The sequence below is a fragment of the Carlito syrichta genome, unplaced genomic scaffold (assembly GCF_000164805.1).
Source record: "Carlito syrichta isolate Samal-C Ts95f unplaced genomic scaffold, Tarsius_syrichta-2.0.1 Scaffold307639, whole genome shotgun sequence".
NCBI lineage: Eukaryota > Metazoa > Chordata > Mammalia > Primates > Tarsiidae > Carlito > Carlito syrichta.
Window position 1 is genome coordinate 370,688 of NW_007251735.1, and position 13,165 is coordinate 383,852.

General features: G+C 43.0%; 2 protein-coding genes across 3 annotated transcripts in view; one reads left to right on the forward strand and one right to left on the reverse strand.

The window, feature by feature from the left end:
• The window catches only part of CCPG1 (cell cycle progression 1), a 58,837-nt gene extending 46,864 nt beyond the window's left edge, over positions 1–11,973 (reverse strand). The window contains exon 1 of one of the 2 annotated variants that reach the window (XM_008064520.1): positions 11,683–11,973. The gene's annotated coding sequence lies outside the window, so the exon portion shown is untranslated. The remainder of the gene's footprint in view (positions 1–11,682) is intronic. The other variant, XM_008064521.1, reaches the window with a different exon arrangement.
• Positions 11,974–11,991: 18 nt separating this feature from the next.
• Positions 11,992–13,165, forward strand: part of CUNH15orf65 (chromosome unknown C15orf65 homolog) — a 10,322-nt gene continuing 9,148 nt past the window's right edge. The window contains exon 1 of the mRNA XM_008064523.1: positions 11,992–12,236. Coding sequence (XP_008062714.1) covers positions 12,219–12,236 — 18 coding nt within the window. The 5' untranslated portion in view covers positions 11,992–12,218. The remainder of the gene's footprint in view (positions 12,237–13,165) is intronic.

Sequence of the window (13,165 nt, forward strand, 5' to 3'; positions counted from 1 at the left end):
GATCACCGCAGCCTCGACCTGCTGGGTTCAGGCAATCCTTCCACCTCAGCCTTCCAAGTATCTGGAACTATAGGCACATGCCACCATGCCTGGATAATTTTTTGATTTATTGTAGAGTCGAGGTCTTGCCAAGTTGCCCATACTGGTCTCAAACCCCTGGGCTCAGGCAATCCTCTAGCTTCCCAAAGTGCTGGGATTACAGAAGTGAGCAGGGCGCCTGGTGGGAAGATGTGTTTTAAGATTAGAAAAAAAGAAATTCCTCAGCATTCTAGATAAGACAAGATAAGGGTCTGAATTAAAGCAGTAGTGGTGTTCATGGATAAAGATGGAAGAAAGATGGATAAGAGATAACTAACCAGTCTTGGATATGGGAAATAAAGGATTGGTATTCAATAAGGACTTCTGGCCAGGCATGGTGGCATGCACCTGTAATGGCAGTTACTCAGGAGACTAAAGTTGGAGGATCACTTGAGCCCAGGAGTTCAAGGCTGCAGTGAGCTATGATCACACCACTGTACTACAGTCTGGGTGACAGTGAGACCTTGTCTTAAAAGACATTAAGACATTATACACGCACACACACGCATATATAGATATATCTAAATATGGATATACCACTTTACAAACACATCTATTTTGATAAAACACTATAGTGATTTTTTTTTTTTTTTTTTTTGACTTGGGGTGTCACTGTCACCCAGACTGGAGTGCAGCGGCCGCTCCCGGCCACCACAGCCTCGACCTGCTGGGCTCCAGCGATCCTTCCGCCTCAGCCTTCCAAGTAGCTGGAACTACAGGCGCTACGGCTAATTTTTTGAATTATTGTAGAGATGAGGTCTTGTCAAGTTGCCCAGGCGGGTCTCGAGCCCGTGGGCTCAGGCAATCCACTCACCTCAGCCTCCCAAGGCGTGGGATTACAAGCTGAGCCACCAAGCCCGGCAGTGATCTTACTTTGAGTAGTTTTCTGCTGAAACTTTTTGCCAGTCTCCTTATCAACCAATGTTACAAATAACATAACATTTTTTACTGCATAATGCATAATCTTTTTACATCATATAAATTGCAACGAAGCAGATAATTACCATTGACTTACCAATAGCTGACACATCTCCTCCCTACTGATTTCTGTCTCTGTAGTTTCCCCATAGTTGCCACTTTACTCAGTTAATTCCTACAATAGCACTTTTAACTTGGAAAAACCTCCAGGATGCATTAAGTCCAAAAGTCAAGTCACAGAACATTCTGTGCAATAAAATTCCATTTATGTATAAAAATGAAGTTATACCACAAAATGAAATATCTTACACATGTATTATAGTTTGCTTCATTATCCCCCTACTGATAAACTAGGTTTACTACAGTAAGTCACCTACATATGAATGAGTTCCATTTAATTCATTAATCTAAATTTTTTTCTTTTGGTGTGAAGTAGAAATTATTCCTCATGTTAAATATTCCATACTTTTTCTATTATTTGAAATTATGCCTTTTGTCATAGAAGGTCCCACACATTTATGAATCCACTTCTTTGTTCTCTATTCTATGCTGCTATTTTCTATTCCTGCCACTATTCATATATATTCATGACTTTCTATAGTGCCATTTCTCAACTCTTTCCTTGGTCCATCCTCAAATATATACTACTACTGTAAAAATGTAGAGGAAAAGATGAATTAGACTGCAGGTTACATACAACACATATTACCAGGGCTAAATTTTTTTTCTTCCCAGTTGAGAATAAGTATTCAGTTGCGCCCAGTGACTCACGCCTGTAATCCCAGCACTTTGGGAGGTCGAGGTGAGAGGACTGCCTGAGCTTACAGGTTCGAGTCCAGCCTGTGCCATATGGTGAGACTTTGTTTCTACAATAAATTTAAAAAATTAGCCTGGCATGGTGGCACATGCCTGTAGTTCCAGCTACTTGGAAGGCTGAGGCAGAAAGATCGCCTGAGCCCAGCAGGTCGAGGCTGCGGTGGCCGGGAGCAGCCACTGCACTCCAGTCTGGGCGACAGAGAGTCCAACTCAACAACAACAACAACAAAAGATTAGCCAGGAGTGGTGTGTGCTTGTAGTCCCGGTTACTCGAAAGGTTGAGGCAGAAAGATCACTTGAGCCTAGGAAGTCAAGGAGGTTAAGCAAGCCAAGACCATGCCACTGCACTCCAAACTTGGAGACAGAGTGAGACTCTGACTCAATAAATAAACAAACAAACAAAAAAATCTTATGAATATCTATAATTAATGCAGTCATAAAAATAAAAATCAACATATCTTGACATAAAAATAGATCAACAGGCTGGGCTCGGTGGCTCAGCCTGTAATCCCGTACCTTTGGGAGGCTGAGGTGAGTGGATTGCCTGAGCCTGCGGGTTCGAAACCCGCCTGGGCAGCTTGGTGAGACCTCATCTCTACAATAAATCAAAAATTAGCCGGGCATGGTAGCGCGCACCTGTAGTTCCAGCTACTTGGAAGGCTGAGGTGGAAGGATCACCGGAGCCCAGCAGGTCGAGGCTACGGTGGCCAGGAGTGGACACTGCACTCCAGTCTGGGCAAGAGTGAGACTCCAACTCAAAAAAAAAAAAAAAAAAAAGATCAACAGTATACTAAATGAAAAAAATCAGAAAATTCCATTCATATTAATCTGTAAGCAATATATTAAAATTGTAAAGAAACTCTTTCAAACCCAAAATCTCTAAAATTACATAAAGTGTCTGCTAATTTTCATTGAGCATTTATTACCTTTATAGTCACCAGAACAAACCATTTTTAAATGAAAAGACAACACCCAGTTTTAAGTACAGTAAATGACAGATAAAAATCCAAACACCTTTTAGATGATCAGTTCCTCCAAAACAAAGAAACTAAGGAGTCACATTAAAATGTTTACTAGCCAGCACAGTGGCTCACACCTATAATCCCAGCACTTTGGGAGGCCGAGGTGAGAGGACTGTCTGAGCCCACGGGTTCGAGATCAGTCTGAGCAACTTGGGGAGATCTCATCTCTACAATAAATTAAAAAAAAAAAAAATTAGCTGGGTGTGGTGGCACGGGCCTGTAGTTCCAGCTACTTGGAAGGCTAAGGCGGAAGGATCCCCTAAGCCCAGCAGGTCGAAGCTGTGATGGCCGTGAGCATGCCTCTGCTCCAGCCTGGGCTACAGAGTAAGAATCTGACTCAAAAATAAAATACAATACAATAAAATAAAATGTTTAGGTCTGAGCTGGACATGGTTGCTCACGTTTGTAACCCAGTAATTTGCAGGGCCAAAGTGTGAGGACTGCTTGAGCTCAGAAGTTCAAGACCTGCCTAGTCAACTTGGCAAGACTCATCTCTACAAAATTTTTTTTTTTTAATTAGTCAGGTGTGGGTGCACGCCTCTAGTCCTAGCTACACTGGAGGCTGAGTGGGGAGGATCCCTTGAGCCCAGGTGATCAGATTATTGAGTTATAATCGTACCACTGCACTCCACACTGGGTGATAGAGACACTGTCTCTAAAAAACCAAATAAATAAAAAGTTTACTGTCTGGAGGTATCAGAAGTTTATTACAGAGGATTAATGCTAAAGAAATGATAACAATCCAGGGCTCAAATAAGTCCTGATGAGTTGTTAAATCTACAGTGCAACAATGATGGCATCAAGATGTGGGTCCTAAGGCTGTCCTGCTTCTTGTTTATATTCATCATAAGAGTGCAAAGATAACTCATTCACAATAAGTAGACTCTCTAAGTTCTCATGAAGAACACACTGAACTCTATCAGTAAAAATGTTTCCAGAAAAATCTGGCAAAGGAGGAATAATTTCACTTCATCCATGGCCCAGAAAGAGAAGTACAGCCGGGCTCGGTGGCTCAGCCTGTAATCCTGCACTTTGGGAGGCTGAGGTGAGTGGACTGCCTGAGCCCGCGGGTTCAAGACCTGCCTGGGCAACTTGGCGAGACCTCATCTCTATAATAAATCAAAAAATGAGCCGGGTGTGGTAGCGCGCGCCTGTAGTTCCAGCTACTTGGAAGGCTGAGGCAGAAGGATCACTGGAGCCCAGCAGGTCGAGGCTGCGGTAGCCGGGAGCGGCCACTGCACTCCAGTCTGGGCAACAGAGTGAGACTCCAACTCAAAAAAAAAAGAAAAAGAAGTAATACTGTTACATACAGCAGATTAACTCTTTGATCTAGGAAATAAATTCTGCACAGAAGTGATACACAATTACTTCGTTTCCTTCTATACTGTAATGCTCCTCAAATTGGGAAACAAAAAGCCACTACTATCATATTTGAAGATAAAAGTACAGTCAGCCCTCTGTATATGTGGGATCTGCACCTGTGGATTCAACCAACCTCAGATAAAAAATATTGGAAAAAAATGCATCTGTTCTGAACACGGACAAACCTTTCTGTCTTGTCATTACTCCCTAAATAATACAGAACAACTATTTACATATCATTTACATTATATTAGTTATTATACATAATCTAGAGACGATTAAATATATAGGAAAAGAGGTGTAGGTTATATGCAAATACTATGCCATTTTATATATTAAAGGACTTAAATTTGATATCCACAAGCGGTCCTAGAATCAATCCCCCACAGATAGTGAGGGGTGACTGTATATACCTTTCTGTCTCAATCTATAAGAAACCACACCTTTGATTTTTTTTTTTTTTTTTTTTGAGTTGGAGTCTCACTCTGTCACCCAGACTGGAGTGCAGTGGTCGCTCCCGGCCACTGCAGCCTCGACCTGCTGGGCTCCGGTGATCCTTCCACCTCAGTCTTCCAAGTAGCTGGAACTATAGGTGCACGCTACCACGCCCGGCTAAAATTTTTGATTTATTGTAGAGATGAGGTCTCATCAAGTTGCCCAGGCGGGTCTCGAACCCGCAGGCTCAGGCAATCCACTCACCTCGGCCTCCCAAAGTGCTGGGATTACAGGCTGAGCCACCGAGCCCAGTCACCACAACTTTGATTTTTAAAAGTCTAAAACAAAATGAGTAAACTCCAATTCAAAACACTGGGGAAATTAAGATAGCCGCTACTTTAAAATATTCCTTTCATTGGTTATTCTCATTCTGAGATCATTCTAAGAAAAATTCTGACTTTCCAGAATTGTTCCACCTTAATTTTAGAAAGGCCTGAAAGGGCTTATAGTCACATAAGCTTGACATGGTTACATACTATCCTCACTTGAGCACTGTAAGCCCCTGGTGGTTTTTTTCCCTTTTACAGATAAATAAGTTAAACTATTGTGTTCTAGCTCCTCATTTTCTTCTGTTCTCCATTTTTTAAAAAATTCTTTTTACTTGTTAAAAAATAGACCGCCTGGGTAACTTGGTGAGACCTCATCTCTACAATAAACCAAAAAATTAGCCGGGCGTGGTAGCGCACGCCTGTAGTTCCAGCTTCTTGGAAGGCTGAGGCGGAATGATAGCCGGAGCCCAGCAGGTCGAGGCTATGGTAGCCGGGAGCGGCCACTGCACTCCAGTCTGGGCGACAGAGTGAGACTCCAACTCAAAAAAAAAAAATAGAGATTCATGTATCAATATTTATTTTAAATATCCTTTTCACAAAAGGATAAATCTCCCTAATTTTTCTTCTTCTTTTTTTTTTTTTTTTTGAAATGAGGTCTCACTCTATTGGCCAGGCTGCAGTGCAAGGAGGCAATTATAGCTCATTACAGCCTCAAACTCCTGGGCTCAAGTGATTCTTCAGCCTCAGTCTCCCAACTGAGACTACAGACCCTAGCCACCATACGCCTGGCTAATTGCCCTAATTTTCTTACAGTTGTCTTCAATTTTTCATTTGGGAAAGAAAACTGGAAAATACAGAAACTTTATACATTTTTATCATTTTCCATTTGTTAAAGTTTGCATACCTTATTACAGAATAGACAATATACCTTCTGAAAGAATATAAACATGGAGTCAATATACCCAGAAGAGCAGCCTTTTTTTTTTGAGTTGGAGTCTCACTCTGTCACCCAGGCGTGACCTGCTGGGCTCAGGCAATCCTTCCACATCAGCCTTCCAAGTGGCTGAAACTACAGGAACACATCACCACGCCCAGCTAATTTTTTATTTATTCTAGAGATGAGGTCTCGCCAAGTTGTCCAGGCAGGTCTCAAACCCCTGGATTCTGGCAATTCTCTCACCTCCGCTTCCCATAGTGCTGGGATTACAGGCGTGAGCCACTGCACCCAAAAAAGAGCAGCAATTTAACACTGCCTAAATATCATGTTTTTCTAGCAGTTCACTTTACTCTCTAATCACTAGCCAAGGACAGAAGTAGGTTTCTCAGAGGTAGCTACTGATAATTGTTTTATAATCCCCTCTCCAGCTTGTTTTGTACTAATTAGATTTTCTGTTTCAAGTATTTGCCTCTACCCATAAGATCCAGGTTAACCTAATCAACCCTTCATGACCTTCATGACACAGAAAGCATGGCAGCAATCTTGTGACTAACCCACCCATCTGCCTGCTGTCCATCACCGGACATCAGTACCTGCGCTTACCTGTCTCCTTCCTGATGACACAGTGCAGACCACCACCCAATCATATTAACGGACCTTCCCTCCATCAAAGGGAAAGTTTAAAAGGATTAACTCTGAGCCAGCCAATAGCCATTTCCTTGCTAAGCTAAGGTCTGGCCATGTGTTCTTTGAGCTATGCCCAGGAGATGAATCTCTCTCTCTCACACAATCTTTCTCTCTCTAATTTACTTTCTAAATAGACTATATTTCCAACCTAACTTCTGTGCAATTCTTTGCATATTTTGGTGGCACCAGATCCCAGACACCAGTCACTCACTGGCGTGCCTGACGTAATGCACTCATTGTTACTTTCTAATATTACTACTAAAATGTCAGTAAATATGTTGACTACTAATAATATAATACTCATTACCAACTCATGACACATTATATTTCTTTGCCTTTTACTTTCACTTACCTATATTTACTCTAAGTCCTCAAGTTTTTTGAATTTCTGAAAGACTTCTTTTTATTTGAATGCTCTATATGTCAACCTTACTCGAAGTTTATCTCAAGGGTCAGATCCTCTAATAGTTAGGGATAGCTTCCCCAGAAGGAGGCATTTAAACTCAACATTATTTCTTTGGCTCAAACACCAGTGCTTACAACACCTGCAATGTATCTCTCTAAGAGGACCTTCAATGTAGTCTCATGAAATCAACTTAAAGTTCCCTTTAGAATATTAACAGCAATAGCCACTTCCTACTGATCAATTAGACTGATAACCTTTCTTACAATTATAGATGTGAAATTAAAACAAATCAAAACCAAAATTAAAAGCCCAACCATAGACGTACACTGCAGTTTGAAGACCTTGATGCAGCAGAGTGCAAAGTCACAGTCAGGAAAGAAGCCAGGTTTCCCTCAACCTAGAAAAGGCTACCAAGCTCTACTAAGAAATCAAATGAAAATTGTCATTTGACTTTTCTTCATCAAACTTCTCAGTCAAAAAGTATATAACACACTGTCATCACACTTTGAATATATGATATGCTTTATATAAATGTCACTTATGTAATAGGCAAATAATACTTTACATGGGTAGGTAACTTGCCACCTACAAAGTGATTTACTTTTTTTTTTTTTTTTAGAAAGATGCTTCCTTTTTTTATTTTAAAAATGTAGGGTACAATTCAGTATTAGGTGTATATAAGTGTCATCATACAGGTAAAGTTTGGGCCTTCTTTTGGTTCCCGCTTTGCCTGGTTTGAGATCTGGTACCCTTATTGATGTTTTGCCCTCCCCCCCTCAAGTGATTTCATTTCCACAACTAATTTGATCTTCACAAATACCCCCAATGAAGATAGGCAATTGGCTATTATTTACAAATTACAAATGAAAACAAATAGATAATTATAAATTATTTGCTCAACATCATTAAAAATCCTCTGATTCCCACCCAAATCAATGCTCTTTTTACATTTTATAATGCCAGTAATATGAACCAGAAGATTTTCAAAAGAATAGTGATTTTTGGCCAGGTGCAGTGGCTCCTGCCTATAATCCTAGCACTTTGGGAACCCACAGGTTCGAGAACACCCTAGGGAACTTGGCAAGACCTCATCTCTAAATCAAAAATTTAGTCAGGCATGGTGGTGCAGGCTATAGTTCCAACTACTTGGAAAGCTGAGGCAGAAGGATCACTTGAGCCCAGCAGGTCAAGGCTGCGGTGGCTGTGACCGTGCCACTGCACTCCAGCCTGGGTAACAGAGTGAGATTCTGACTCAACAATAAAAATAAATAGTGATTTTTGGCTTCCTGTGATGACAGAAAAAAAGATATAACTCACTTTCTTATTTTCTAATACTTCCTTAGAAAATTCTATATGCCCTTCAGGAGGTTTCCACACGTTAAATGCCCTTAAAAAAAAAATTGCTTAATTTATCAGTTGCACACTATAGGCCTAAATTTCATCTTAGAATTCAAATCGAGAGATGATTTCACTAAGTTTATCTGGTGCAATACATAGGAAATAACTTTTTGAAACTAGATGTTTTAATCTAGTCAAAATTGCAGAACTGCAAGGAAGGAAATGCTTAAAAATGTAATCCTTATGACATAGAAAAAGGCAACTTCCTCACCTTCACCACACACAAATACAAAAACAATTCAGCCTCCAGCAACTCTGCATTGTTAGATGAGTCTGCATTTTCAGTTTTAAAATACGCTGAGTTTACCAGACCTTGCTTCTGTGTCCCTGTTAACATGTTCAAAAACTACAACTTTTGTGATTTTAGCAATTCATACTTAAACTAAATTTTAAAAGTCTTTATTTAACTTAGATAAGTAAACAATTAAACAATCGAGACAACAATACTGTGGAAGGAGTTAGTAAATCAGACATGTTAATCAATTATGAATATTTCTTATGCCCTGCGAAGGGACCCAAAACCCAGTAACATATTACACTAACACAGTACACAAAATACACAAAATTATAAGGTAGAAAATAGTGAAAAGAAGCCAGGCACAGTGGCTCACGCCTGTACTCCCAACACTTTAGGAGGCATAGACGAACAGACTGCCTGATTCCAGGAGTTCAAGACCTGCCTGGGCAACTTGGCGAGACCTCGTCTCTACAATAAATCAAAAAATTAGCCAGGCATAGTTGCGTATGCCTATGGTTCCAGCTACTTGGAAGGCTGAGGCAAAAGGATCACCTGAACTCAGCAGGGCGAAGCTGCAGGGGCTGTGAGCATGCCACTGCACTCCAGCCTGGACAACAGAGACTCCGACACACACACAAAAAAATAATAAATTCATATAGTCTGTAGATGCAGTAACAGAGGTTTTGCCTGTGTTTTTACTGTTGTTACTTATTGGTTTTTTAAAGTAATGTTTAGGCAAGGCGTGGTGGCTCAGGCCTGTAATCCCAGCATTTTGGAAGGCCGGAAGTGGGAGGATGCTTAAGTCGGGAGTTTGAGAATAGCCTGGGCAGCATAGTGAGTCCTCATTTTCACAAAAATTCAAAAAATTAGTCAGGCAAGCACGCCTGTAGTCCCAGCTACTCGGGTGGCTGGGAAGGGAGGCTTGCTTGAGTTCAGGAGTTCAAGGTTGCCTGCCATCACAATCGAGACTGGGCAACAGAATGAGACCCACAATGCCCTGAAAATAATGTTCATGTAGTTGAAATTGCTGCATTCTATTTTTTTGCCCAGTGGATTTTCCAGTAAAAACCGAAATAAATGTTAGACAAATGCTAAAAGAGCTGTAACAATTACATTCCTCTCTTAAAGGTTTTTCTACAGAAAATTTGGAAAATACAAAAAAGTACCAAAAAAATCATTTGTAGTTTCACTATCTAGTGAACATTAGTTTAAAAAAACCAGTAAGTGTGCTCGCTTCGGCAGCACATATACTAAAATTGGAACGATACAGAGAAGATTAGCATGGCCCCTGCGCAAGGATGACACGCAAATTCATGAAGCGTTCCATATTTTAAAAATAAATATAAAAATAAAAAACCAATAAGTAACAACAGTAAAAAACACAGGCAAAACCTCTGTTACTGCATCTACAGACTATAAGCACTTTCAAAACTGTGAATATCCTTTGTCATTTCCTCTTTTTTTTATTTTGAGTCAGTCTCACTCTGTTGCCAAGGCTGGAGTGCAGTGGCATGAGTACAGCTTACTGCAGGCGCCACGTTCTGGGCTCAGGTGATTCCTCCACCTCAGCCTCCTGAGTAACTGAGACTACAGGTGTGGGTCACCGCCCCCATCTAATTTTTGGATTTATTGTAGAGACAAGGTGTTGCCAAGTTGCCCAGGTAATTCTGTAGTCTCAACCTCCCAAAGTGCTGGGAGTACAGGCGTGAGCCACCGCACCCAACCCTTTGTCATTTCTAACTGAAGTGTGTTCACTTCTCATTCTGTGGTTTACTTGACAAAATTTGAATTACGCTATTTTCTAACCTGTTTTCATTTAAGAATAATTATTTCCCACACCCTTAAATAGCATTTGGGACTGATTTTTAATAGTTTTTTTGATTGGAATCCCATTCTCGGCGTAAAAGGGTTAAAATTATGCATTAATATAATACCCTCGCCGGGTACAGCGGCCCATGCCTGTAGTACCAGCACTTTGGGAGGCGGAGGCGAGAGGGTTGCCTAAGTCCAGGGTTTCGAGACCAGCCTGGGCAACTTGGCGAGACCTCGTCTCTACAATAAACCAGAAAGTTAGCCGTGTTTGGTGGCGCGTGCTTATGGCTCCAGCTAGTTGGTAGGCTAAGGTGAAAGGATAGCCTGAGCCCAGCACGTCGAGGTGGCCCTGAACGTGCCATGCATTCCAGTCTGGGCGAGAGTGAGACTCCCACTCAAAAATAAAATAAAAGTGTCATTTCAAGCACTATCCAGTAGATGTGATCTCACTGGAGGAGGCAAATCTAAAATTTGCTGTGCTAAAGGAGTTACCTATTTTAGCTACAAGAGAGCCCTTAAAAAAGGTAGAGCAGGATAATGCAAATGTCACCACTTAAGAAAAGACTTTAGTTGGGTGAGTTCATTAAAATCGGCGTTCCCGAGGGCAGTAAACAGAGATAAGCAAGTACCGCGTCCCAGGCGCAGCGTGGGACATCTGCTACCGAGGACGAATCGATTAGGGAGACCGAGGCTAACGGGCGCCCGCGGAGGCGGAGAGGGGAAGGGAAGGCTATCTGACCACGATCAGGCTGGCGGACGAGCCTAGGTCTCAGCTGGAGTATTTAGCATTTAATCTTTCTATTTCTGACATCGCGAAGCTCAAACGTCACTAAAAAAAGATAGGCTGGCAGAAAAGCCGGCAGGGTGACGCACGTAACGTTTTACCATATGGATTCTCTTCATCAAGAGCGAGAAGCGTCCAAGCCGCCAGGGAGGGAGGGAGGGTGCTCTCGGCCGTCGGCTCCCCTCGTCCGGCGTACACCTCGGGGCTGCACGCGGGCTTCTGAGGCTGCGGAACCCCCAGACCAGACGCCTCAGGGGCCGGCGAGGGCCGCGAGGTCGCCCGCGCGGCCGCTGGCGCCTGGTGCCAGGGATCAAGCCCCCGCCCGAGCAGCCCCCGCCTAGGAGGAGGGAGACCCCCACCGCTGCCCCCGCGAGGCGGCTGAGCCGAGAGTGTCGGCCAAGGTCTCCGACAGTCTGCCACTGACCCTCCCTCAGGGTCTAAAACCCACTCAGTACAGTACCTGAAGGGGCAGCGCCACCTCCGCCCGGCGGCGCCAGCTGTCACGGTGGCGGCGGTCACAACGCCGGGCGCCCGTGACGCCTCTCATAAAAACAACCTGCTCGCAGGCGTCCGCCTCCGAGAGGGAGCGCCCGGCAGTGCGCTGCAATGCATGCCGGGACTCGTAGTCCCGCTCGCGCCCCACGCCAGGCAGCGGCGGACGGAAGAACTACGACTCCCGAGGAAGAGCGCAGCCCGCCGTGGGGCGGTTGCAGGAAGCTGGGCCGGGCGGCCGCAGATCCTCACAACATCCGGGCCCTGGCGCCCGCGGCCAGTTGCTATGGATACGAGTGGCAACCTCTAGAAAGGATTCGCGGTTTCAGCCAGGAAAACAGCTCCCCGGATTAAACCGATAGGTTTATGTTGATTCAGCCAACGACTCCTCTCTCCGCTGCTTAATTGGTGCAGTTAAAAGGCCGCGTCCCTGAGCACTCGCGGGCCTTCTTGCCATCTGTTGCACGAAGTTTGCCGAAAAAATTATCAAAGAAAATAGCGAGAATGACAGACCTCGACTGGGTGAGTTTAGACAGAGAGCTAGATGTTTTTAAATTTTGGTATTCGATGGTGTAGTTCTAGGCACCACCTACTCACACCCACCCCACCCCCAAAAAGACACTCTACTGGGAAACCACTGAGCTTTTACATTTGCAAATGTAAATGCACGTTTCATTAAGTCAGAATTGCCTCTGAAGTTATAAAGACGATCGGAACGGTATGCACCGGTACCCCGCTGCAAACTGTCTAGGGATGGTCTTGAACAAGAAAAACGTACTTCCTTAATTGTACATTTATTTACATTGTGCCTTGCCCAAAACAGATATGGGAAAGAAAATACGGTGCATTTACACTCCCTGTTAATGGAAACAATGGAAAGTTACGGTTTAACTGTTCTCTAATTATGGCAAAAGTAAATACAATAAATGAAAAAGGAAAATATTAACGAGGAAGATGGTGGGCCTGAACAGAGACAAAGGAGTGCCTCAAAATTAGACTTTCTTTATCTTTTTGCTTTTGTATTAACTGTAATAACACCAACTGTGAGACACCACCAAAAAAAATTTTTTTTGTCTGAGTAGGAGTCTCATTCTGTTGCCCAGGCTAGAGTGCAATGGCACAGTCATGGCCACTGCAGCCTCGACCTGCTGGGCTCAGGAGATTCTTCTGCCTCAGCCTTCCAAGTAGCTGGAACTACAGGTGCAAGCCACCACGCTCAGCTAATTTTTAATTTATTGTAGAGACGAAGTCTTGCCCTGTTGCCCAGGCTGGTCTTGAACCCCTGGGTTCAGGCAATCCTCTTGCCTCCGCCTCCCAAAGTGCTGGGATTACAGGCCAAAAAACAAAAATTAATTAATTTTATGATTACAGTTTCTAGAATGGGCACTTTTATTATTCAGTGGCTTGCTTTTTCTCTTTTCTTTGTTTTGTTTTGTTGTTTGTTTGCTTTT